Source organism: Erpetoichthys calabaricus, chromosome 4 (assembly GCF_900747795.2).
Source record: "Erpetoichthys calabaricus chromosome 4, fErpCal1.3, whole genome shotgun sequence".
In the NCBI taxonomy this organism is placed as follows: Eukaryota; Metazoa; Chordata; class Cladistia; order Polypteriformes; family Polypteridae; genus Erpetoichthys; species Erpetoichthys calabaricus.
Window position 1 is genome coordinate 35,036,311 of NC_041397.2, and position 26,670 is coordinate 35,062,980.

General features: G+C 36.3%; 1 protein-coding gene across 1 annotated transcript in view; it reads right to left on the reverse strand.

Annotated features, from left to right (window-relative positions):
* Positions 1 to 26,670, reverse strand: part of b3glcta (beta 3-glucosyltransferase a) — a 455,564-nt gene that overhangs the window by 130,789 nt on the left and 298,105 nt on the right. Inside the window, exons 7-8 of the mRNA XM_051927190.1 lie at positions 19,531 to 19,667; positions 13,587 to 13,650 (exon numbers count right to left, since the gene is read on the reverse strand). Of these exons, the coding sequence (XP_051783150.1) occupies positions 13,587 to 13,650; positions 19,531 to 19,667 (201 nt within the window). The remainder of the gene's footprint in view (positions 1 to 13,586; positions 13,651 to 19,530; positions 19,668 to 26,670) is intronic.

The following is a 26,670-nucleotide window of genomic DNA, read 5'->3' on the forward strand; positions in this document are numbered from 1 at the left end:
CTCACCTCTCTGACTTTGTCTTCCAATCGTCCAACCTGAGCTGACCCTCTAATGTACTCATTTCTAATCCTGTCAATCCTTGTCACACCCAATGCAAATCTTAGCATCTTTAACTCTGCCACCTCCAGCTTTGTCTCCTGCTTTCTGGCCAGTGCCACCGTCTTCAACCCATATAACATAGCTGGTCTCACTACCATCCTGTAGACCCTCCCTTTTACTCTCGCTGATATCTGTCTGTCACAAATCACTCCTGACACTCTCCTCTACCCATTCCACCCTGCCTGCACTCTCTTTTTCACCTCTCTATCACAATCCCCATTACTCTGTACTGTTGATCCCAAGTATTTAAACTTTGCCAAATCTACTCCTTGCATCCTTACCATTCCACTGACCTCCCTCTCATTTACACACATGTATTCTGTCTTGTTCCTACTGACCTTCATTCCTCTCCTCTCCAGGGTCTCCTCAACCTGCTCCCTACTATCGCTACAGATCACAATGTCATCAGCAAATATCATAGTCCAAGGAGACTCCTGTCTAATCTCGTCTGTTAACCGGTCCATCACCATTGCAAATAAGAAAGGGCTCAGAACTGATCCCTGATGTAATCCCACCTCCACTTTGAATGCATCCGTCACTCCTACCGCAGACCTTACCAATGTCATAATTCCCTCGTACATATCCTGTACAACTTTTACATACTTCTCTGCCACTCCCGACTTCCTCAAACAATACCACAACTCCTCTTGAGGCACCCTGTCATATGCTTTCTCCAGGTCCACAAAGACGCAATGCAACTCCTTCTGGCCTTCTCTATATTTCTCCATCAACACCCTAAGAGCAAACATCACATCTGTGGTGCTCTTTCTTGGCATGAAACCATACCGCTGCTCAATAATCATCACCTCACTTCCACTACTCTTTCCCATAACCTCATGCTGTGGCTCATCAATTTTATCCCACTGTAGTTACTACTGTCCTGCACATCCCCCTTATTCTTAAATATCGGCACCAGTACACTTCTTCTCCACTCCTCAGGCATCCTCTCACTTTCCCAGATTCCATTAAACAATCTGGTTAAAAACTCCACTGCCATCTCTCCTAAACACCTCCATTTCCACAGGTATGTCATCTGGACCAACGGCTTTTCCATTCTTCATTCTCTTCATAGCTGTCCTTACTTCCTCCTTGCTAATCCGTTGCACTTCCTGATTCACTATCTCCACATCATTCAACCTTTTCTCTTTCTCATTCTCTTCATTCATAAGCCTCTCATAGTACTCTTTCCATCTGCTCAACACACTCTCCTCACTTGTGAGCATGTTTCCATCTTTATCCTTTATTACCCTAACCTGCTGCACATCCTTCCCAGCTTGGTCCCTCTCTCTAGCCAGTCGGTACAGGTCCTTCCCCATTCCACCACCAGGTTTCCTTTTCCTCCTTCCTCTGTCCAGATGTCACGCTAAGCACCCTTCTTGCTGCCACCCTTACTGCAGTTTCCCAACTGTCTGGTAATTCTTCACTGCCACCCAGTGCCTGTCTCACCTTCTCTCTAAACTCAACCTTGCAGTCTTCCTTTTTCAACTTCCACCATTTGATCCTTGGCTCTGCCCTCACTCTCTTCCTCTTCTTGATCTCCAGTGTCATCCTACAGACCACCATCCTATGCTGCTTAACTACACTTTCCCCTGCCACTACTTCGCAGTCTTCAATCTCCTTCAGATTGACTCTTCTGAATAGGATGTAATCTACCTGTGTGCATCTTACTCCAATCTTGTACGTCACTCTATGTTCCTCCCTCTTCTTAAAATATGTATTCACCACAGCCTTGTCCATCCTTTTGGCAAAATCCACTATCCTCTGACCTTCGTCACTCCTCTCCTTGACACCATACCTACCTATCTCCTCTGTTCTCTTCACCAACATGTCCATTGAAATCCACTGCAATCACCACTTTCTGTCTCTTGGGTACACTGTTCATCACTTCATCCAACTCACTCCAAAAATCTTCTTTCTCATCCACTGCACAGTCAACTTGTGGGGCATATGCACTAACAACATTCATCATCACACCTCCAACTTCCTGCTTGATAATCATTACTCCGACACTCGTTTCACCTCCAGAACACTGGTGACATACTGTTCCTTCAGAATAATCCCTACTCCATTTCTCCTCCTATCCACATCATGACAGAACAATTTGAATCCACCTCCGATCCACCTGACCTTACTCCCCTTCCATTTAGTCTCTTGCATGCACAATATATCAACCTTCCTTCTCTCCATTATATCACTGGTTTGTGCATCCCCTGTGGCTGGGTTGTTACAGTATTTACAGGTGAGTAAACCTGCCTTATTTTATGGGTTTCACTGTTAGTAGCTGTAGACAAGAAAGCCTCCATGAAGGACAAAGCAAGGCACAAAAATATGAAAAATAAATCACATTGCTGTAATAGATGTATTTTTACTGGGACCTGGGTGAAGTGTGTTCAGGATGTCACCACTGCATGTAGTGAGTGTGGTTATAGTAGCTCTAGATGGGCATGTACTTCAAGTACGCAGCATTGTTTTACACACTCACATTTATCTGATGATTTTGGATACTTTTACAATGAAATACCCAGGAACCATGGAGACAAATATCCATCCCATTGCTCAATTATATTTAAGACAACTGACGCAGTATGTAAGTGCCTTTCTTGCATCTACCAAGTGTTTTCATCTTTCTGATGCTGATGAGCACAGTGGTGGACAGTAAGATCACAACATAATTGACTGTGACAAATAAAATTCATTCATAATTTAGGTCTGATATGAACACCATTGGAAATTATTTGTACTATGTATCTATTTCTTGGACTTGCAATTAATTCTTTCTTCTTCTTCTTCTCATGTTATTGTCTCTCAGATGCCTGCTATCAATGTTAGCTGTTTCAGACCCACTGTTGCCATGTGTCGTGAACACCAAAAACATTTCGTACAAGTCATCAGGTTTTATAAAGAACAGCACAGATGTATTAAATATTAAATGCACTCTTTTCACAACAATAATCATATCATAGCAAAATATGGAGATTAGTGATGAATAAACACTAAGTTTGCTTCGCCTGAGTTTGGTAAAGTTAGGGAAATATTCGTGAACTTTTCGAAACTCTGCAAAATGCATTGAAAGTAAGGGGGAAAGAGAAGCCGAACTACTGTAGCTTTAAGTGGAGTATAATGGTCGCTGAGGGCTAGGGAAGTATGTCCAGCTATGCTGGACCAAGTACTGTGGCTGAACTGATGCAGCAATGCAAAAAAACTGCACCACCATGCCTTAAACAGACAGAAAGCAGATGAAATGATAGCGGCAAACAAAATACAACAAATGGCCACTAACCAGCAAGTTAAAAAAAAATCAAATAATTCAGACATGATTAAAGTGCACATGACAGATTTTTATTTAAGGGCATTTGCATACACTTCAGTCACACCATGTAGAAATGACACTATATATTACATTATGGAGGGCACTGTATATCATTGTGGTCACAGAATTCCAATCTTGGGGCCCACATTAGCTGCGCCGAGAAGTGGTGGAATAGGACTGACTAGTTCCATTGTTTAAAATCTCGGCTCCAGGTGCAGTTGAAATGTGCTTTGCACTTTTTTCTTTTATAAAGAAGATCGAAATGCATTGTAAACAGTAATACATAATTTTTTATTATTATTACTTCACGTACTTGCATGCATTTTGTTTTGGATTGTTGCTGCATCATATGGCTAATTAGGCAGGCAAATTAGCCAGGCAGCGCTGTACTAGCAGTGTTATATATCTGGTGGTAGTATTCATAATATTCTCATTATGGTCAGCTAATATACCAACAAATGAAAATACTGCAAGAGTTTAATTTTTAAATGCATGCATGGTGGAAGGCTGGAGTACTGATCAGATCGTGACATCATATATTCTCAAAGCACATCGGTTTCGACCTTACAGTATGCATGAATGAAAGTTCTGCGTATAGCTAACATAGCTCTGAGATGTCACGCTTGCCTTGCAACCACTATGGGGAGCTAGGTAAAAAAATGTTCATGTAAGCAAGTTGAATTTCCAGGAAAATACACAGTGAACAAAGTCACCAGTAAATACAGCATATTCAATGTAAATATTGCTTTATCAAATTTTTGCTGATCAACAGTTGTGGGGATCAAACACCAAAGTTCAAGGGGCTACACTAACCTTGAATTCAAAAAACAAAGCTAAACCAAAACCAGAATTTATTTATTGCTCGCAAAAAAGTCTTCTTTAATGTGTGTATCAATCTTGTATAGCGTGATTGTGATAAACAACAGTACAATTGTGATGAGAACAGTCACACTGCCCAACAATTCGCCAGCACCATTAAACTAAACTCTTCAAAATTAAATGAAGATTTGAAGGTCACTAAAGTCATAGCCTCTACTATACTAATTGATAATTGACTCCATAGGTCTATAGTTATTTGTGTAAACAAACTTTCTGTTATTGTATGAAATTTGCCCTTAAATTTCCAATTATGTCACTGTGTTATTGTTGAAGAATTTATGTTAAAGTAACATAATCTACTTAATAATTTCCTTCATAATTTTAAACACTTCAATCATGTCATCTTTTAGTTTTCATTTGCTTAAACTGAAAAAGTTAAATTTCTTCAGTCTCTCCTTACAGCTCATACTCCTTAGTCCTGAAATCAGCCTATTCACTCTTCTCTGGGCATTCTCTAGCACTGCTATGTCTTTTTTGCAGAACCATACACAGTTTTCCAGGTGAGGCCTCACTAGTCTGTTATGTAACTTAAGCATAACCTCCTTTAACTTCTACTTTACTCATTGCTATGTAATCTGACATTCAATTAGCTGTCTTGATTACTCCAATATAGTGTCTTGATCTAGAGAGTGATGAGCCCACTGTGAATGCAAGATACTTCTCATAAGGTGTACTTTCAAGTTTCAAACATTTCTACTTCTTTCATGTAATACTGTACAATTACATTAAATTTCATTGGCCACAAATCTACCCAAGCCTGTATGCTAACAATTCAACTGATTCTGCATTACCTTACCTTCCACTTTCACTGGCAACATATGCAAATTTAACCATCTCATTGATTATATCCTTGTTCAGATCGTTTATGAATATTAAAAAGAGCAGCAGCCCCAGCACTGATCCTTGATGGACATCACTTTTAATATCACCTGATTCTGAAAAAATTCCCTGCACCATAGGACTTTGTTTCCTGTCCTTCAGCCAATTTTGTAACAGCTTACACTTCGTACTTTGCATTCCCATTTGTTTAAGTTTTTCCCTAAAGTTTAACGTGGTACCTTATTAAATGCGTTCTGAAAATCTAGATAAATAATATCATATACACCACTATTATCATCTGCATTTTTTGCTTTGTTCTAAAATTCTAGCATAGTGAAACACAACCACCCCTGTCTGGACCCATACTGACTATCTGCAAGTACACCTCTACTTGATATGTGCTGTGTGATCTTTTCCTTAATAACTGCTTCCATTAGTTTATTTGATGCACTTTAAGGTTACTGACCTATCTTTCTTGGATCAGCCAGATTACCCTTTTTAAACAATAGGATAATATCTGGAGACTTTTTAAACACTAAGATAATATTTGCAGGCTTCCATTCATTAAGAATTTACCCAACTGTGCACAGACTTTCCAAAAATATATTGTCAAACATTAATATATGTAAGATAAATGTTATTTGGTCCTGGTGATCTATTAGATTTTCAGACTATTTTACTTCCAAATCAATAAGTACCTCCTGTTACTTTTGGGACATCAGCAACTTCTTTGTGCATGTAAACATCTGAAAAAGCAAGTTCAGAGCATTTGCTACTCACTGTCTGTATATTACAGCTGTCCTTACCATTCTTAATACACTTCATCTCCTCCATGACTGTTTTTTTTTTTATTAATTACTGTGGACAGTAGGGGGTATGCGGCTCCCCAAACCCAACACAACAGACACAGAGCCAAAGTTCAGCAACACACACGTTTATTTATAGTGTGTAAGCTCTTTCCCCTTGCTCCCCACAACAGCACAGTACAAAGCACCCAGGAGCACAGTCTACAGCACACTGCACTATCTTTCTCTTCTCCTTCCTTTTCTCTCTCTTTTTCTTCCTCTTTGCTTCTACTCCTCCAGCAAGCTTTGTCCACCTCCTCCCAACTCTGGCTCCCTGAATCGAGCGAGGCAGCCCCCTTTATAGAGCACCCAGAAGTGCTTCAGGTGTTCCATAATCTTCTTCAGGCCATGCTTCCAGGTGTGGTGGCAGCTCTGCAGAGGAAGGCTCAGCCATTCTCCATGCATCCCTTGCCGGTGGCCATGGGCCCCAGCAAGCTTGAGATTCCATGCTCCAAACCCGAGCCCTCTGTTGTCCCAGGTGTGGTACTACCCCAGGCAGTTTTGTTCCCATAGTCCTTCTGTTATTGAGGCATCCAGGCCGGGTAAGAATCCAGGCTGTCCGTTACACTACTAAAATGCTGAAAGAACCACTTTAGGTCATCTTTTGCCTTTTCTACATTATTTCTCTCCAACTACCTTTTACCTTCTTTAATATAATTTTTAACTATTTCTCTCATATACCATATAGTAAGTGAGGTGAATGACTTTACTTGGCATGCAGTCCACGCGTCATGTGCCTGGCAACACAAAAATTCCTAATGACTCAATCCTACAAAATAGTAATGCAAATCAAAACAAACACACAAAATGGAAATGACATGACAAACTAAAACAGTAGTAGAAATACAATGTTAATATAAAAAAAATACCATATTTCTGAGACAATGAGCTTAAAACATTCTAAAATGTTAGCCTGCAATGATTCCAATTTATTTCAAAAGTGGGAATGATGTTGCAGCATATGATCAATTGAACAAGTGTTTTATGAACAACAACACATGAGAAAGCATTGTTAATTGGTTGTATGTGGATAAATAAGCAGCAGTTTTGATACCAATACCACATCACACTGAACATCTACTTGAAGAAGCCATTCTAGAAGGAGAAAAAAATGTTCAAGATACCATCTACAGATAGTTTATTCAGTGAGCATGTGGACAGTCAGAAGTTGACAGAGCCATGGAATTGTGCATTTCTTTAATTTTCCAGGAAAGTATTTGACATACGTGTACCATGATTAGCTCTGCAAGTTGTGCTAACTAAAACAACTTTATCTAGTCTAGTGTTGTCACAATAATGTGTACCTATTTTTTGGCAAACTGACCAAGAAGGGAAAAGAGACAAAAATGGTACCTTATAAACAAAACAAACTCAAGGGAGAATACAAAATACTGACACAGAAGAAAATCTGCTGTGTCTCTGGGCCTAACTGTATATGTTTGTTTCCCTGATTAAAATGATCCATTTGCCAAGTACCACAAAAAACACTCCCTTTCTCTCTAACTCTCTCTGTACAGTCCAACGCAAAGGTTGCATGGCCCTTTTAGCTCTAAACTAATCGGCATCTGCTCATGAGGCAACTTAAAGATCAAGTTAATGTAAATTTTAGCTGAGCTCAAGAATTGCTTCTGCTGGGGTCTCATTGTCCAGCTGACTGCATGTTTCTCTCTAGGCTGCTTCTCATTTACTCATATTCTGCTTGCTGTGGCCACTTGCTCTTTAAAGGGCATTTAGCACACATACCACACAAAATGCTCACCCGATGGTTTCTTTAATCTCAAACAAGAATACACTGGACCTTCCCTCCATTCAATTTTGCTTTTCTCTGCCTGAACACTACCTGGCATCGCTCTGTCCTGTGCCAAACTAGTGGGTCCTTTACCCCTGGAATCCTCTTCCCAGCAGGACATCCCCCTTATGCTAGGAACTGGGTAGGTAAATCAGGAAAAGCAAGTTATTATTTAGGCATTGTTTGTGTGAATTTTAGGCTAAACAAGAAATAAATGGTTGTTGTTGTTATCGGCCTTTAAATTCAGGCAGACTAAACATCTCTGTTATCAGAGTGTGTTATGAATTTCCACAACAGTTAAAAAGGCAGAACATAGTATACTGATAACAATGCTTGTAACAAACTCTTTCAGCAGTCCCAACAAACACTACCTCAAAATACAGGCAGGTGCTAGATATAAACAGAGTGCTTCAAATTCATCAGTAAAATCCAAATAAAAACAAACCATTTTGACTAATTCTATCATTTGGCATCATCACAAAGAAAACTAGTAATGAATCAAAAAATGCTCAAAAAATTTGCTAACAGAAAACATATAGATGAAGGTCTAAATCACTAACTGATAACATTTGTAATTAATTGATGCAAGAGAGAACATAAATTCCCCAGTATGCTAGATCACACACAGCAATTGTTATAACCTTACAGTAATGAGAACAATTAAGGTTAAAAACTAAAAACGGAACCAAATTAAAAACAATATGAATGATTGTTTAGGATGAAAAAACAAGTCTGAAACATCTTTTATTAATTTCCTACAAAACAACAGCACACAATGCGTTCCACATACATTTTTCACACACAGCCTTGAAGTCACATTAGTTCTAAAACTAAAAAATTGGATCAAATTTACTTCTTGCAGTTGATTAATGTAGACAGGTGACACACAAAACAGAATAAGTACACACAGAAGAGATCAACTAAAATGTAAAGCAAGCGATTGTAGAAGTGTTTCACTAAAAAGCTGCAAACATGAGACCACTGAACAACAAATTTTAAATGGATACACAGAAGTTCAGCTCTTGGAAGTGTACATTTGCAAAATAAAAAATCACCTTCAGCTTCTAAGATGAAACTCCATGAGAAGACCTGGCATCAGACTATTAGGATTTGGATAAACACTTCTTAACCTACATTTGGCTTGCTGCCTAGCCCATCTTATCAGTGTCTGTTACTAGGCAACATTTTTTGGTCAAATTGTGGAAGTAGCATGAGGAATAAAGCAGGGAGCTTGATTAATCATTTTTGCTCAAGCATTGTGCATTCTGGCACTGTGAACACTTTTTGTTGAGCTCTACAGTGATTTTTGTGTTTTCTAATGATTTTGACTATTTGTCTATTTCTGGATTCTGCCTTTACTTAATGTTCTAGTCACCTTTGCTTGTTGCTGTTTGTCCTCTTATACAGTATATGACAATCTGCTGACTTATACTTGAAAATTCTTTGGTCAATGGACTTTGCTAATAAAAATTGCTGTGTGCTGTTTTTTTATCACATCATGCCCAGCATTCTATTGGCTCATCTCAATTGGCACAGCAAACATGGCATGGGCAGTCAGCAATATTTTAAAAGGTGGTAAACTACAATCCCAGGACTTGGACTTTTCCCTGGGGCAACTGTCTTCATTGTACAGTATGTGAGCACATCAGGCTGGATAAACTACTAGAGACATGGATTCAAGATTACTGTATACAGAGAAAATTATTTGCTGTGATACAATAAACTTTTCTGTTGCAGTCAAATGTGGAGATCCTTAAGAGTCAAAGCTGGGACCACTGCTTTTTTAACTGAGGTCAATGTCAGTGAAAAAAGTAACTATCAAGTCAGTAAATATCCAGATGATGTTAAATTAGGGAGATAGCAGATTTCTTCTGAAATATTCAAAAAGCCCCAAAGATGGACAAATGCTAAATTTAGAGAGGGAAGATATGAGGCAAATGAAACTTAACATAAAACAAAAGTAAATCTTAATTCTTTAACTTTTAAAGAGAAATTAAACAACTGGAGATTGGGTCTGGGAGCTAGAAAAAAATATAATTTCAGAAAAACCTAAGAGTCAGAATAGTCTCATCCTGTCCTCAAACAGACATTGCTCATAAGGCTAACAAAAAGTTGAATTGTATAGCACACTGTGTGCAGTAAAAAACAAATAACTAAAAATAAAATGTAATGTTTAAGCTGGATAATGTAAGTCTGAAATCTCATTTGGCATACTTAGTTCAAGATTGCCATTTCAGTTTATCAAATAACTTTATGTTAATATTCAATGTCTGGTTTAAAATACAAGCCTGCTATATTTATTTTGCAGCTGACACAAAGGTTCACTGCCTCTTGTTTTTGCATCCTGTATAATTTTGCTGTGCATTTCACTTTCCATGAGGCACCAAAGCAGTGTTTTTTTAATTGAGAATTTCATATCAAAAGTATGTCATCCTGAAAGAGTAAGATAATATTTAGATGCATGGCAATTCAATATTTTTCTTCGTGAATACAGACATATTAAGTGATCAGTTTATGATATGTCTAACAAATCTCTGATGCTGAGAATATGGTATTGACCTTGTCTTTGAAGTACAGCTTCTTCTTCCAATGGTGGAGTGGTGGCTCTGAGGCTAGGGATCTGCACTGGCAATCAAAAGGTTGCCAGTTCGAATCCCGTAAATGCCAATAGGGACTCTGCTCTGTTGGGCCCTTCAGCAAGGCCCTTAACCTGCAATTGCTGAGCACTTTGAGTAGTGAGAAAAGTGCTATATAAATGCAAAGAATGAAGGATTCTGAATAATGCGGCTCAACCATGTTTATAAACTCACAATAAGGTATAGATAAGTCATAGTGATCAGTCACATTGGTGGAGGGGAGGGCTTCTAGCTCACCATCTCAGTACTTCTATCCCGTGTGGTGAAGATGATGTTGGCTATCAATTATTACTTTTTGCTTGTATCTAAAGGCTAAAATTAAACACACTGCAGGCAGTGAGTGGAAAAGCCTGTTTTGTACGGAGTTCTGCAGCTACTTTAGTACATGCATTTATTTTAAACTGTAGCAATACATTTTATCAACCACTGTTTATTTCTGAATTAACAAATAGACAGCAAGTAATTTTAACTAGATTTGCAATTTGCAAATGCCACATTTATTGTTTTATTATTCTTTTTTTACATTTTATTTAGTTTATCAAAAAATGGGAACTATATATTAAAATTTTCATAAAATGCTACTCTAATGTTTGCTTGCTGTGGAAGATGTGATTATTTTTTTATTTCATATGTCAGCAAAATATGAAATTTGAATGGGGTGTCAAAACTTTTCCATGAAACAATACTTCTGTTTAATTTATCCATATACCTTAAAAGTAGTAAATTCCACTCTTTTTCTGAGATGAAACATACTCAAAACCAGAAACCAAGAAGATTAAACCTACTGCACCAAAGCCTAAGCACTAATCAGAAGGAAAAAATGAAATTTCAGAAGCCAGAAATTCGAGTGTTTTGAGTTTTTGTTTTTTCCCCAAATCATGGATATGAATGAATCATCATGCCCGTATTCAAGGGGTTGCACTTATGCTGGAAATCAAACGGGAAATCTAGATTGAAAAGGCTATAATCTAATATGTAGCTTGCATTGATTAAAATAAAAAGCATCACATAATAACAACATATTGTGTAAAAAAGTATATACATATATACTTAAAAATCCACCAAAATCATAACGACAATGATTCACTGCATATAATAAATTGTAGGGATTTAAATATTTTTTGTTTAGAACTCATAACTTTTCCATCACACACATAGCCTATAATTATTGAAAGACAAGTATTCATACTACATAGGTCACATGCACTGGTATACAACTGTTAAAAGTAATACTGTTCCAGTATATCAGCCTGCTTCTAGTTTTTTTTTAAATGGCAAAAGGTTGAAATGTCTACAATTATATTTACATTTATTTATATTTCGGGCATTTCGTCCAAGCAACTGACTATGCAATCACTTTGCATAGAGCACCTGTCATGGAAATCTTCTGGTTCACATTCCAATATCAAGGCAACACTAGATATTCCAACCCCATCTAACAGAATCAACCAGTCTGTATAGCAATTTTTGTACCATTTGGTTAAAAAAAGTGGGAGGTTTATTGCATTGGCTGCAAGCAGGTTACAAAATTTCTATTCCATGGAAAATACTACAACTTAGCCCATACAATATCATCTCAGAAGGTTAACAGGCTATTTTGTTCAGATTTAGAATCACACATGTTAAACGTTAATACAAAATAATGAGAGCTTAGAAAAAAAAAAGTATTAATAAAAAGAAAGACAGTCTCATAAAGATATGATGTAACCAGTAAATCAAAAGAATATTGTAATCAATCTCATTTTAAAAAAAATCACCTACGTCCAATGTATCCATTCTTCATTTATAATTAAAGATTTTGGGAGTGGTCCCTTGACTGGAATACAAAGCTATCTCAGACAATAAAGTTTCACTGTACCCTAAAAAGTCAATTGTTCTGAGGTTGCAAATTCTAAATTACAGCCTTGGCGTTTTCTGAGTATTTTTACTGCTTCCAGATATGAATGTACTTAGACAAGCATATTACTCTCTTTTCTGTTTAATGTTTTATTCTTTAATTTAATGAACCAACCAGCTAGTGGATGGAAAAATGCTATAAAACCTTCAAATATGATATTGGAAAGAATTTAGGAGTGATTTCGACATCAAATTATTTTTGGAACACTGAATTGAAATGAACAATAATTACTGTAATTAATACTATATTTCTAAATAGCTTAATTTACAGACACAGATTGAGACAACCATATGTGTGAAATCAATGCACGCAAATCTGAGGCTAGGAAAACTTCTCACTTTAAAACATAGGGCTATGAAAATAATTTAAAATGACGGGTTTTGTACCTCTGCAGCTAACAATTAGCATTCAGACATCTTTAAGCTTGCATGTTTAAAAACAGGAGCGGTTTTACTAAATGCTGAAAAAAATGATATGGATTGGCATATTTAAAAATTTTAATACAAACTGCAAGTAAAAAACATCAGAAATATCAAAATGGCATCAAATAATTAATACTGTACATTTCTTGAAGAATTTGGAATTTAAAGAAAAAATAAAAATATAATCTAAATCTAGGAGTAGCAACAGTAAAATGTGAAAATTAAAATGTTACACCTTCTAGTATATGAGAAAAAAATAAGCAAAAAAAATCTAAGCTCACAATGTAAAATATCCTGTAATAAAGATTATAAACTCATTGTACAAAATGATTGTTCCTAGTGCCCAAACACATATCCTATTTTTAACTATTTACCATCTTTTTCCAAAACACATCTGGAGTACTTTATGGACCTATCTTTATGGAAAAAAATAAACAAACAGAAGCAGAACTTAGAAATATTTATTTCCTTTCACCTCCCCCATGAGAACTTTGGCCTGTAGGGAAAAAAAAATTCAGAAGACTAAGCAAACATTGAGAAAGCAACCCAAATCACAAGATGAGGACATATCGTCTATACAATATCCTTTGTAAACACTGGGAGGGTTGAGTCAAAATTGTAGCTTACATGCAAACAAGCCTTTAAGGGCACAATGTCTTTTTCCACATCTGCAGGTATAAGGTTTAGTATTTTAGAACAAGAACAGCGTAACCAACTTAAAGTAATGAAAGAGAATACAAGAAAAGACTAGCTGTAGACAAGGTGAGGCACACTCAGTTGTACTGGCTGAACATCTAAACTATACACAAATCTAGCGAATGACAAGATAGGAAACAAACAAATGTGAGGATTAGGAGTCAGAAAAGTACTGTGCAAGTACTTCTACATACCTCATGCTTCAGATCTATAGTAAAATCCGATTTCAGTGGTTCATCTTTTACTTTTTTTGCTAGCCTATAAAAGAAAAATACATTTTTGTTATCCCACGATTATTAACTTTAATAATAATACATTTATCTGAAAAAAAATACAAGATCATTCTCCTAGTACTATTCCAACAGCTCAAGATAGTTTTCTTGCAGTGTATTTCAACAGTTTGATGAACAGTTTTCCTCTTTAAAGGGTTTGAATTTAAGCTAATCCACTTCACTGCTCTGTTTCAAAGCTTTTTTATGCTGTTTATGACAGGAACAGAAAAAAGTGAATTACACTCACTGGCCACTTTACTGTTTACACTTTAGTCAATGCATTTAGGCATATGGACATTGTCAAGATGACCTGCTGAACTTCAAACCGAACATCAGAATGGGGAAGAAATGTGATTTAAATGACTTTGAACATGGCAGATGGCTTGTCTCCGTATTTCAGAAACTGCTGATCTACTGGGATTTTCACGCACAACCATCTCTAGGGTTTACAGAGAATGGTCCGAAAAAGGGAAAATATCCATTCAGCGGCAGTTCTCTGGGGAAAAATGCCTTGTTGATGCCAGAGGTCAGAGGAGAATGGCCAGACTGGTTCGAGGTGACAGACAGGCAACAGTAACTCAAATAACAATTTGTTACAACCGAGGTATACAGAAGACCGTCGGACCTTGAAGCAGAGAAGCTACAACAGGAGGAGACCACACCGGGTGCTGCTCCTATCTGCTAAGAACAGGCAACTGAGGCTACAATTCACACGGGATCACCAAAACTGGAGAATAGAAGATTGGACAAACATTGCCTGGTTTGAAGAATATCAATTTCTGCTGCCACATTCAAATAGTAGGGTCAAAATTTGACGTCAACAACATGAAAGCATGGATAAATCCTGCCTTGTTTCAACGGTTCAGGCTGTTGGTGGTGGTGTAATGGTGTGGGGAATATATTCCTGGCACACTTTGGGCCCCTTAGTACCAACTAAGCATCGTTTAAATCCAACAGCCTACCTGAACCTTATTGCTGACCATGTCCAGACTTTTATGACTGCAGTGTTCCCATCTTCTGATGGTTACTTCCAGCAAGACAACAGACCATGTCAAAAAATTCAAATCATTACACACTATTTTCCTGAATATGACAATGAGTTCACTGTACTCAAATGGTCTCCACAGTCACCAGCTCTCAATCCAATAGAGCACCCTTTGGATGTGGTGGAACGACAGATTCACATCATAATGTGTAGTCTACAAATCTGCAGCAACTGTGTGATGCCATCATGTCATGTCATGGTTAAGACTTTGGACATCAAATCCTGAGGCTGTGGTTTCAAATCCCACTACTGACACTGTGTGACCATGAGCAAGTCACTTGACCTGCATGTGCTCCAATTGGAAAACCAAAAGAAATGTAACCAATTGTATCATAAATATTGTAAATTGCCTTGGAAAAAGCATCAGCCAAATAAGTAAATGTAATGTAAATGTCAACGTGGACTAAAATCCCTGAGGAATGTTTCCAGCACTTGGCTGAATTCATGCTATGAAGAAATGCAGCAGTTCTGAAGGCAAAAGGGGGTCCAACCCGGTACTAGCAAGGTGTACCTAATAAAGTGGTTGGTGAGTGTATGTCCCAAAGCATCATATTTTCTATCTGTATAAATATGCTGCTTAGGTTTTTGTATTTTCATCATTTTTACAAAGTTTGTAAATGTATACATTACACCGACCCTATTTGATGGGACATGTGTCATACAAGAATAAACTTAACTGAATTAATATTGTATAGTTTCAGTGGTTTTCACCGAGGAATTAACCTTTATTCCTATAATAAACTGCACAGTCGAAGGCTCAGTTTCCAGTTTATATATTTTTGTGTCTATGTACTACAGCATATTAATTAATAAAGTGACCCCAAAACTGTTTTAATGAGTGCAGGTTTAAAGGAATGGCACAGTGCAAAAGATAAGAGAATTAGAGAAATTCCCCATTTTACTAGTTTGTATATCATGGAGGACAGGCCAGCTGGAGATGATCAAGAACATTATATAGAATGCAGGGAAACCAGTGGCTGTCAGGATGAGTACTCTTGAGAAGGAATCCAAAGGATTTTCAAGTTCTTAACCCTGAAAATGAAGCAGGGTGGTCTATAAAACCTCCTCAACCACACTAGTTTACTGAGCATGGAGTCAAGTGATGAGTTTGGGACAATCACTGGTGAGAGTAAGAGATTGAAATTGAAATCAGCAACTGACGAAAAAGCAACTGCTGCAAAATCGGAATGCAGAGTGCTCGATGACAAACTAGCTGCACTGGAAAACAGATATAGAAGGAACAACATCAGAATCAAAGGCCTCCCTGAAAACCATGAAAGTTCAAACCCAGTGAAATTCATAGCTGAACTATTCTCTAAAATTATTAAGAGTTTACTTCAAATTGGACACTGAAATCTCAGCAGCTTACCATATACATAGATCAAATGCTTCAAAACCTAGAAGTCCGATTGTCCATTTCAGCAAACTACAAGTTAAAGAAAACTTGATGTCGCTTCTCAGACTAAAAGAGGAGATTATAATTGAAAATAACCATTTTAACAGGAGACTCATTTAATAAGTAAGGACTAGTTTCTGTTGCAAAGAGATTTGATTGTCCACATTTTTCACTCTAGGTAAACAAAGAAAACTAGAGATGTGAGAATCTTAATACACAGAACAAATCCATATTATTAGTATCAGACTTAGTATCTGATCCTGAAGGGCAATATGTCATGGTGATGGGTAATTTATTTAATACTAAAGTGATTTTGACAAATATCTATGCACCTAATGTGGATGATAGAGATTTCATCCAAAAAGTATTTGCATCTATTCCTATTGTGAACACTCATAAAATTATAATGGCCGGTGACTTTAATTGTGCTTTAAATCCAGACCTGGATAGGTCTTCAGCTACTGTGGCGATAACATCTAATACTGAAAAAATAATCACAGTTTATAATAGATCATAACTTGTCAGACCAATTGAGATATTTTAAATCCAAATTTAAGAGCATATTCCTTCTTCTTACCAGTACATCATTGTTACTCAAGAATTGATTATTTCTTCATAGACAATAATTTTTTGCCCACCATCAAATCTTGCAAGTATGATGCTATTGTTATCTCCCACCATGCCCCTCTGATCATAGGACCTAAATCACTGTGCCCTTCACACTCATCTCGAAGTTGGTGTCTTAACTCTCTGTCATTAGCTGATGAGAACTGTACAGAATTTATATCCACGCAAATTGATTATTTTCTAGAGACAAATGCATCCTCAGAGGTTTCTGCAGGAATACTCTAGGTAACTCTGAAGGCATTTTTAGGAGGACAGATTATTTCATGTTTCTCACAAAAATAAACTGGAAACCAAGAAGGTCTCCGAGTTAATCAGCAAAATTACCAGAATAGATCAAGTATATGCCAATTTATGGTAAAAGGCAGGTTTTGCAATCAGAAATTAACCTCTTGACAGATAAAGAAATGGAACAACTCATCATTATATTGCAACATCATTATTATGAACATGGAGATAAGATATTAGCTCAACAAATCCACAATCAGGAAGTCCACAATGCAATAACAGTAATTACCAATACAGACGGAGATAAAATCATTGACCATAAAAATATAATCCACATATTTCGAGAGTACTAAAAGGCCTTATATTCCATTCAGTTTAAAGATAATAAGATATTATGTAATGAGTTTTTGATGCATTACAGATATCACAGCTGGATACTCTTAGTGCTGAGGAACTGGATAAACCTCTGACACTCTCAAAATTACTAGACATTATAAACTCGCTTCAAAGTGAGAAAGCAGCAGGCTCTGATGGCTACCCAATGGAATTTTATTAAAAAATCAAATAGGTTAGGTCCACTATTCTTAGCAATGTTTATAGAAGCTAGAGACAACAAAACTCAAACTTTACACCAAGCATTAATTATCGTCTTTCCTAAGAAAAATAAGGACTTACTATAATATGCATCATACAAACCAATCTCACTTCTGAATAACAATGTTAAGATACTCTCCAAAGTTCTATCTAGAAGGATTGAGAAAGTGCTTGCTCTGGTAATATCACAAGACCATACTGGATTTATTAAAGGGAGTCACTTAGCTTCTAATCATCAATGCTTGTTTAATGTAATATATTCATCCATTAAATCTAACACCCCAGAGATCTTAAAAAAAGGATTTAATAAGGATTTAATGGGACTACCTATTCAACACATTGCACAAATTTGGGTTTGGCCCAAACATATCTACTAGGATCAAACGCTTGAAAAAAAAAGTCCAGATGCTTGGAGGATGTTCTTGTGCAAAATAATTCAAGGTTTGCAGGTGGGCTAGCCTTTCCACCTCTATCAGTGGGTCCAAAGAAGGCAGCATGGTATGCTTTCTGTTCAGTACTTTTGTGTATTTCCCTGTTTTCATCATTACCTGCACTTACTGTATATCATAAATCTTTATTTTTGTACATCTTGGCATTAATATTAATGTAGTGCTCTCTAGGATTTATTCTATATTAACAATATAAAGTATATAAAAATCCAAAAAAAACCCCATTAAAACAGCACTGTAAATTTTGCTTATAGATGGCTAAATTTTCAATTCATATAGGTTAAAAAAATAGCTGTTATCTGAATCCAGATCACTTATATTATGGATACAAAATATTTCCTTTTAGTCTTTAGTTCTGTGTTAGGTTTTGTTGATTTAAGACGACGCAGTAAGGTCTGGTTTGACTTTTAAAAGAAGTAGTCTTTTCATTTATTCTCACGCTAGTATTGTATGTAGATCATTAAATCAAGTTCTCCACAAAACCTTAAGTTAAAAATATTACACCTTAATGGAAAATGACTTATTAGCCATAATAGGGCAAAATTTTTAGAGCTTTCATGCTGTCCAAAATCAGCTGGAATGAAATGAAAAGTATGGATGTAGCAATATAAAACATAGCTGTGGGCAATGGCAGAATTTTTCACTTAGTTTTATTTTTTCATTTTCTCACATTCACCATTATTACTTTTTGCAGAAACAAAATATATCTACAATAATAATAAAATATATCTACAATAACAGGAATGAGAAATTGAAAAAAAATAAATAAATACAGTTGTCTACTAATTCTGAATGCAACCTATATAAAACATAAAAGTCATTCAAATTATCAAAATTTAAAGGTGAATTGTTTAAAAGGAGGCAACTTTTTAAAATTAAATTAGAAATATTCATGTAAACATCTTTAATTTCATGAATTAATCATAGAATTGAAATAAAAGTATTACACATAATTCTTACTAATGTTTAAATAAAAAAACAGCCAAACATCATATGGTTCTTACAACATCAGATGTGTTGCAGGTTAACAGGCTTCCTGCAGGATTTATTTTCCCAAAAATTCTGATAATTAAAGTCTGCTCTTTCCAAAATCACTCATCTACAAGACTATACTGAAGATTGACGATAATTGACAAATTAGCCAGCGTTCACTGCAAAGAAAAGTATCTGCATTATCAAGTTACATGTAAGGCTGTTGATGAATGGATTTAACTCTAAATATGGGTGGCTGGCAAGTATTGTTCTATTCTGGCTCTGTTTCAAAGAAAACCGGCTATTTTTTAAAGTTTACTAGTAACTAAAAGTTCAGAATCAAACATAGCCTATGGTCTTCCCATGTAGAAATGGAGAATCTGCACTAAATTTGGCAAAGATATTATAGGTTCAAAAGTGCATATTTGCATCAGGACAAAGAGACACATACAAACACACATATTAGTTTTTTATATTACCAATATAAAAATACTAACAATTTATTATGGTAAAAAAGGAATGTGGCCTGGCTTTAAAAAATTGTATAGTTTTACATACCTCTTAACAAGAGTCATACTTAATGCCCAACCTGCTGCAAAATCCGGATACATAAATGCTTTTGGGTCATCAGAAAAGGCGTAATGATGTATTATTGTTGCTTCCTCATCATGTAATGCTTTTCCAAGAAACCACTCCTATACCAAAGGGGAGAAAATCATGTTTAGACAGATAGACAGACAGTTTGTTGCCTCAAATATAAGAAATTTAGAATAGGATTCTCAACAGCAGTTTATTATGTGTGATGCGCCATTTGTTGAAATGAAAAATTCAATGTATTACAATACATTCTAATTAATGGTTCATTGAAAACATTAATGCTGAATCCACCTAATGCAGTCTAACTGTTGAACAGACAGAAATTGGTTTATATTATATAGATTTGATACCTTCAAAAATATCTATTAAGATAGAAAACTGGGAAAAATGTGTAAACAAGAAAGGGTTTTTGTGTCTCAAAATAACTGTAGAATAGTTTGTTTATTGCACTTGACCAAGTTTGTCCAATTCCAAACCTGAAGGGCCAATGTGGCTTCAAGTTTTCATTCCAACCCTTTTCTTAATCAGTGACCAGCTTTCACTGCTGATTAAATTATTTTACCTTCATTTTAATAGCCCTGTTTTTAAAGTTTCACTCCAATGAATTAATTCTTTTCTTCATTAAATGACAGCCAAATAGAAATGAGATGTGAAACAAGCCAACAGATGACCAGCTAAATCAGGGCTTCAAACTCCAGCCAATTTCACTCCAACCAGTTTCATAATGAGAAGCAGATTCTCCTACTTAAATCCATGGCTTGTTGCTGCTCTTATTCTGCCACAGCAGACATTTCAAAAATTGATTGTTTTTCCTAAGAACACTGTCAGAATGTTTTGGTGACCTGAGAAGCTCAACCTAACTGAGACCTTCACTGTTCTTTATTTTCTAATACTGTGTGATGGGCACAGGTGAGCTAGTAATGTGGTGGCTTATTTTGTGTCTCATTATTTTTTTTCTACAATCAAGGAAAAACTAAACAACTAAGGAGTCTGAGTCAAGTTAATTAAAGCTAAAGCAAAAGTTAATTAGCAACAAAAACTGGTCACTAATTAAGAAGATGGTCAAAATGAAAACCTACCGCCACTGCTGCTCCCCAGGACCAGATACATCCCTGCACCTGACTGTAAAAGTACACGGATACCAAGTTAGTCTCTGTCTCTGAGTCTGAGCAAATCAAGAAGCCGGTCTGGAATCCATTTGCTAAAATATGCAAACCACTATGACTATGTAACCTGTAGACAAATATGTGAAATGCACCAGTTTGAATATCTGTAATGTCTGTCAAGATAACTAAAAATAACAAGTCCACTTAAAATTTATTAAGTTTGTAATGAATTGGAAGTATGTTTTAAGTGATACAGTATATATCATATCATATATGGAAGCGAAGGTCTGTAATACGGTTTACATGTATACAGAAAAATCGCAAAGGCGTCTGAAGGAAAGACCTAGTCACTGATTTACACATATATAAGTTCCACCGAGCACACATTTAACTGGGACACTGTGAAAGTAAAATTCAGGGCCAACACTGACAGTGCCAGGGAGCTGGCTGAATCATGGCTCTCTAATGAAAACGCCAATAACAGACACTTGGACTTGAACACAGCATATGTAGACTTAAAAAGAAGAACATCTAAACAGTAAATAAAAAGACTTTATGACCAACACCTTTCTGAATCCCACATTACTAATCCACCTCCAACACCCTTACAACCTCCCCTTACATCCCCACCCTTCACCAGCTATATATTGATGTATGTCTAATCATTTTCCTCTGATGATGACACCTGGCAAGTTGTTGAAAACACTATAATAATAAGAATAAAAAAAACTATTTTAAGATACATGACTCATTTTCTCCCTTTGTGGATCTCCAGCTATATACTCGTGTGTGTGTGTGTATATATATATATATATATATATATATATATATATATATATATATATATATAAAAAAGGGCCAGCATCCACCACTCAGGAGCCAGAATCGGGAGGAAGAGGACGTGGAGTGGTGGTGCCAAGTTGGAGAGTTGCGTTATTTATATTAAGTGCTTTTGGGACTGTGTTGTGGCTGGGGGGTTCACGGGGAAGACGTGCCCTCCAGCTGAAGAAAATAAAGTCTGTGTTTGGATTTTACACATGCCTCTGTGTCAGTCTGTGCTGGGTTTGGAGCTATATAGCGCCTTAATCACAATATATATATATATATATATATATATATATATATATACACAGTGGAACCTCGGTTCACGAACGTATTGGTACACGTACAAATCGGTTTATGACCAAAAAGTTCGCCAAACTTTTGCCTCGGTTCACGACCACACACTTGGTATGCGAAGAAGCCAGTTTCCCTTTCGGTTTGTACATGTTCAGTCTCTCCCTGTGCATTTCCTGTGCAGCTAGCAAGAGAGAGGGCGCGCGACACACACACACAAGCAGTGCGAGAGAGAGACAGACGCACACACACAGGTAGCGCGAGAGAGAGAGCTGGATGCATAAGGTAGGAAGGAAGTTAAAGAATGCACTGGGCTTGATTTTGTTTTCAGTTCTGTTTACAGCGATCGGTTTGCAGCGTGCATTGTTGCAATGCTACTTTTCTTGGTGGTTTATTAAATTACAGATTTTTTCAAATGTTCATTTTTTTCCCTGTGCTTAAAACTCATTAAAAAAAAGTGTTTTTAGCCAGTGGTTGGTAGTGCTATAGCGCGAACTATTGCAGTGTTAGTTTTCTCTGTTGTTCAAGGTTTTCTCAGTGCTATTCAATGTTTTTACATTTAGCTTACTATTACGCTGTGCATTCTATGGTTTAATTAACTATATTTGTGCTTAAAAACTTAAAAAAGTATATATATTTACATACAGTTCTTATGGTCTGGAACGGATTAATTGTATTTCCATACAATCCTATGGGGGAAATTGCTTCGGTTCACGACCAAAGTTTTGGAACGAATTATGGTCGTGAACCGAGGTTCCACTGTGTATATATATATATATATATATATATATATATATATATATATATATATACACACACACACACACATGTATATATTATATATATATCTCTCTCTATATAAAATCCAACGTCTGCCTGTCTGTCCACTTTTCACGAGAGAACTACTTACAGATTTAGATCAGGTTTTTTTTCTAGAATTTGCTTGAACATTCCGGTTGATCATGTGACTTTTTCATCACGCTGAGAATCATAGTTCACTTGCAGGAGTGATATATTCGTGCTAATCTGAGACAGAGGCTGTGGGCCGAGGGGAGGGGGAAGCGTGAAGTCAGGAGTGGGGAGTCGGTCAACCTCTGTGTTTTGGAGCGTAACTTGCCTCTACTTAGCTTAGCGATACCTTTTTGTTTACTGATTTTTAAAGTTTGTTCTTTACATTTTACTGATATAATCGGAAATAAAGTATAAGCACACAGAAGTATATATTGCAATATATTTGACCAACATATGTTTTGTACTTTGATATGTGGTGGCTAAGTGCAGTAGAAACCCCACAGCTTGGTCAATGAAAATAACCTATTTAAGAAGGTTCACTGTGCATAAGTTATTTGTTTCTTTCTTCTTAATAATTCTCTCTGTGTTTAATTTTTTAAAACCACACCCTTTATACTTTTTTGATTTCCTTTTTGAATTCAGTAATGAGTCACAAGTGCTCTATACAGGACACACTCCACACATTTATGGCTCTTCATGTGTGCTGTCTTGTATGTTCTTACTTTTTCTAAGTTTAATATTTTGAATTTCGATCCTGTATTTTGTATTATTTCATATCTTTTGGATTTTGACTTATTATTTGTCAACTTTACTTATTTCTGACATCTTATTGTACTTAAAATAAAATAAATAAAATACTTTTAATTATCTGCACTTTTTGATCAATGAAACAACTGTACTCTATATACATTTTCACAAGTTTGCCTGGGGTTTCTCATGGTTTCTCTTCCCTTTTGGCATTCTCTGTGGGCTTATTTCTTAACACATTTTACTGTTATCGCTGCATTTATTATTACCTCATTGAGACTTCCTTAAATGGAAACATGCTTAGGCCATCCAAAGACACACCTGTAAGACTAAATAAGGGTCTGCTAATTGAATAGGGACTGGAAAGCAAAAGCTAAATATATTAATCTAAGCAAAGCACGGTGAAATTCTATACAGTACACTACTTACCTTGACAGAAGTTATCTACAATGTACCCATGCAAAAGAATCTAAGTGTAAGGGAGTTTGTCGAACAGCTGCATCACTTGGCCACTTGTTTTGGGATTGTCTGACACCATGACCATATTGGCAAAAAAATATTTGCCTACCAATCAAGATAGCATTCGAACCTCTGTTAATGCCATTCAGCTAACAGCAGTGTTTGGAGTATTACTGCATTGCATACAGTATATTAATTAGTGAAAAATCTGTTGTACTATCTTATACTACCTTGCTGACTCATCACCTCACCTTACCCATTAGGAAAAATTCCAGTCCACTCACTACAACACAATGAGAAAAGGATGTCCTATTTTATTTAAAATAAAAAAGTCTGAATTTTCCATTGGAGAACACGTACAAAACATTGTAGAATCTGGCAAAAACCATTTAGTTCATTCAATTTCTTTGAGTGACAGTGCAACTGTTTTGATTTGCTTCTTTTTGAATATTATTTCCTTTTGTATTTTTTACTTTAACCCTTGGATAAGTGTTATCAACTATTGTTTTCATATTTTTTTTTTGTTTTTAATAAAAACAATTCTATGTAGTGTGCATAGTTAACTTCCGGAAGATCTATAGAAAAGTGAAACTTTGCCTGTATTTTTTCAACTAAGATTTCTGGTTTACGCTTTGGTACTTTTGGTTATATTTAGAATTTCTGGACTATGAGTAATTACATGTTTTAATGACTGTTTTTTGCCTTCATGTTGCTGGTTCTTGGCAGTTTTGTTTCCCACTTCTGCCTTTTCTCTTTTATGGTAGAACCCCAATGGATTATTCAATTTCATTTCATGGGTTTCCAGATAAATTGATGATGGCATTTAATTAGAGTTTGATATGAAATATAGTATCACTTACTGTATGCTAGATTATTCTGAATCCCATATAGCATGCTTTATTCTAATAAAATTTAAAAACATAGGAAAAAATAAAAAGGGAAAAATATAAAATACATTCTAGTCATAATGAGGTGAGGTTGGGAGCATGTGCTGACAGTGCTGCAAAATTAATACAATAAAATAAAATTCTGGTGTTTTTATTTGCTTTACAGAAAGTCATACATACTCTGCTAAACCTTACAAATACCATCATCCCAAAATCCAACTGAAAAATTAAAATTATTGCAATGCTATGTGCAAGTCTGCAACACTAGGCTGTGTTTTCTTGGCAGAACTAATGCTTGGACTTAAACCTGACCTTCAGACCCTCGATAATCAATACATAATCCAGTGACTAAAAAATTATTTACAGGCCTGTACACCCTGGCCAATTGAAATTCTACATTTTCTTTAAAATAAATTAACAATATATAAAAAATACTGTAAATCTTTTGTTGAGTATCTACTGTACATTCACTAATCATAATGATGTGTGAAACATTAGAGCTAACCAAGAGTAATTTAGAAACTTTGAAGGTTATTGTGCAAAGATTAACCTTCTCTGTTCCCAACATATGGTCAATTTTCTTTCTACTGATGTTTATGAGGTGTTGGAGCCTACTAAGCCAAATGTAGCACTTCAACAGATCACAGTTCATTAAAATAACCCACATGTAATGATGTCAATTTGTACAAGTAATAACCACTTTAAAACTTCGCTTTTATTTCAATAAATGTTTGCTTGCAAAGATTTTTCAGCCCTAAAATATAAGCAAAAGATGAAGCTAGTGCAGGAATATTCAGTCAAAAGTAACTCCATCCATCCATCCATTTTCTCAAACTTTTTATCCAAGGCAGGGTTGGGGGAAGCTGGAGCCTATCCCAGCAGGCATCGGGTACAAGGCAGGAACAATCCCTGAACAGGATGCCAGTCCATCACAGGGTGAACACACACACAGACACACGCATGCACACACACAGGGGACAATTTCACAAAGCCAATCCAACCAGTTTACATGTCTTTGAACTGTTGGAGGAAAACAGAGTACCCAGAGGAAACCACCTCATTATTTTAAACAACAGAATCGTACCTATTGTGAAGGAGTAGCTAGCTGGAAAGAGGCTTACAAAAGCAAGAGCGTCACCAAAACAATGGAGGACAGAAGGAAGCCTGTCAGAAAATTTCTAGAGAGTTAGAATGCCCTCCTCTAGCAGGCAGAGAGAAAGTGGAGCATGCCAGTGTGGAAAGGTAAAGGTTGCTAAAAAGCATTTGACAGCGGCACCACTTCAGGAAAGAGAAAAGTCCTGTCTGGGTGGACACTTTCTATGCTATTTGATGAAAATATATTTGGCAAACATTTGCATGTGAGAAATGTTTGAATGACATTTAAGGAATGTAAAATGTAAACGTTTCTGTGCTATAACCAAGAACCAAAATTTTCAACATTTTTGATATGTTGATTGTCTAAAGCAAGCGTTATGTAATTAGATCCCTGGTGAGTTTGAACTGACACAATGCACATGTGTACACTGCTGCAAGCTAGAGCCTTGACTGTGAGTGCTTTGAAATTCTAGCCTACATATTTAAATTCAGTAATCAGTCATGACAGCCATGGTTCATCTAGAGACAGCCAATATGCAGCAACTTGTGTGGTTCTTAGGATGTAACCTATGAGTCAGTAAAACACCCAGAGCAGCAATAAATGAAAATCTTCCTACCATAAAAGAATAAGCAAGGCAGAAAGAAGAAACAAGACTTCCCAACAGGACCACTTCTAGTCTTTATTGAAATCCTAAGCAGCACCGTTTAGCTTCTTTATTGTGTGTGTTGGGGGGGCCTTCCATTCACCTTGTGACCATAAGTTGTTGCTTACCTCTCTTGTGCCTAGAAACAGCCCTACTTCTCTAGGAAAAAGGGAAAACAACTGCCTATGGATGTTTGTGGAGCCAGCTGGGAGGAGAGAATGTCATTAGCAATATGGACATACAACGCCAGTCTGT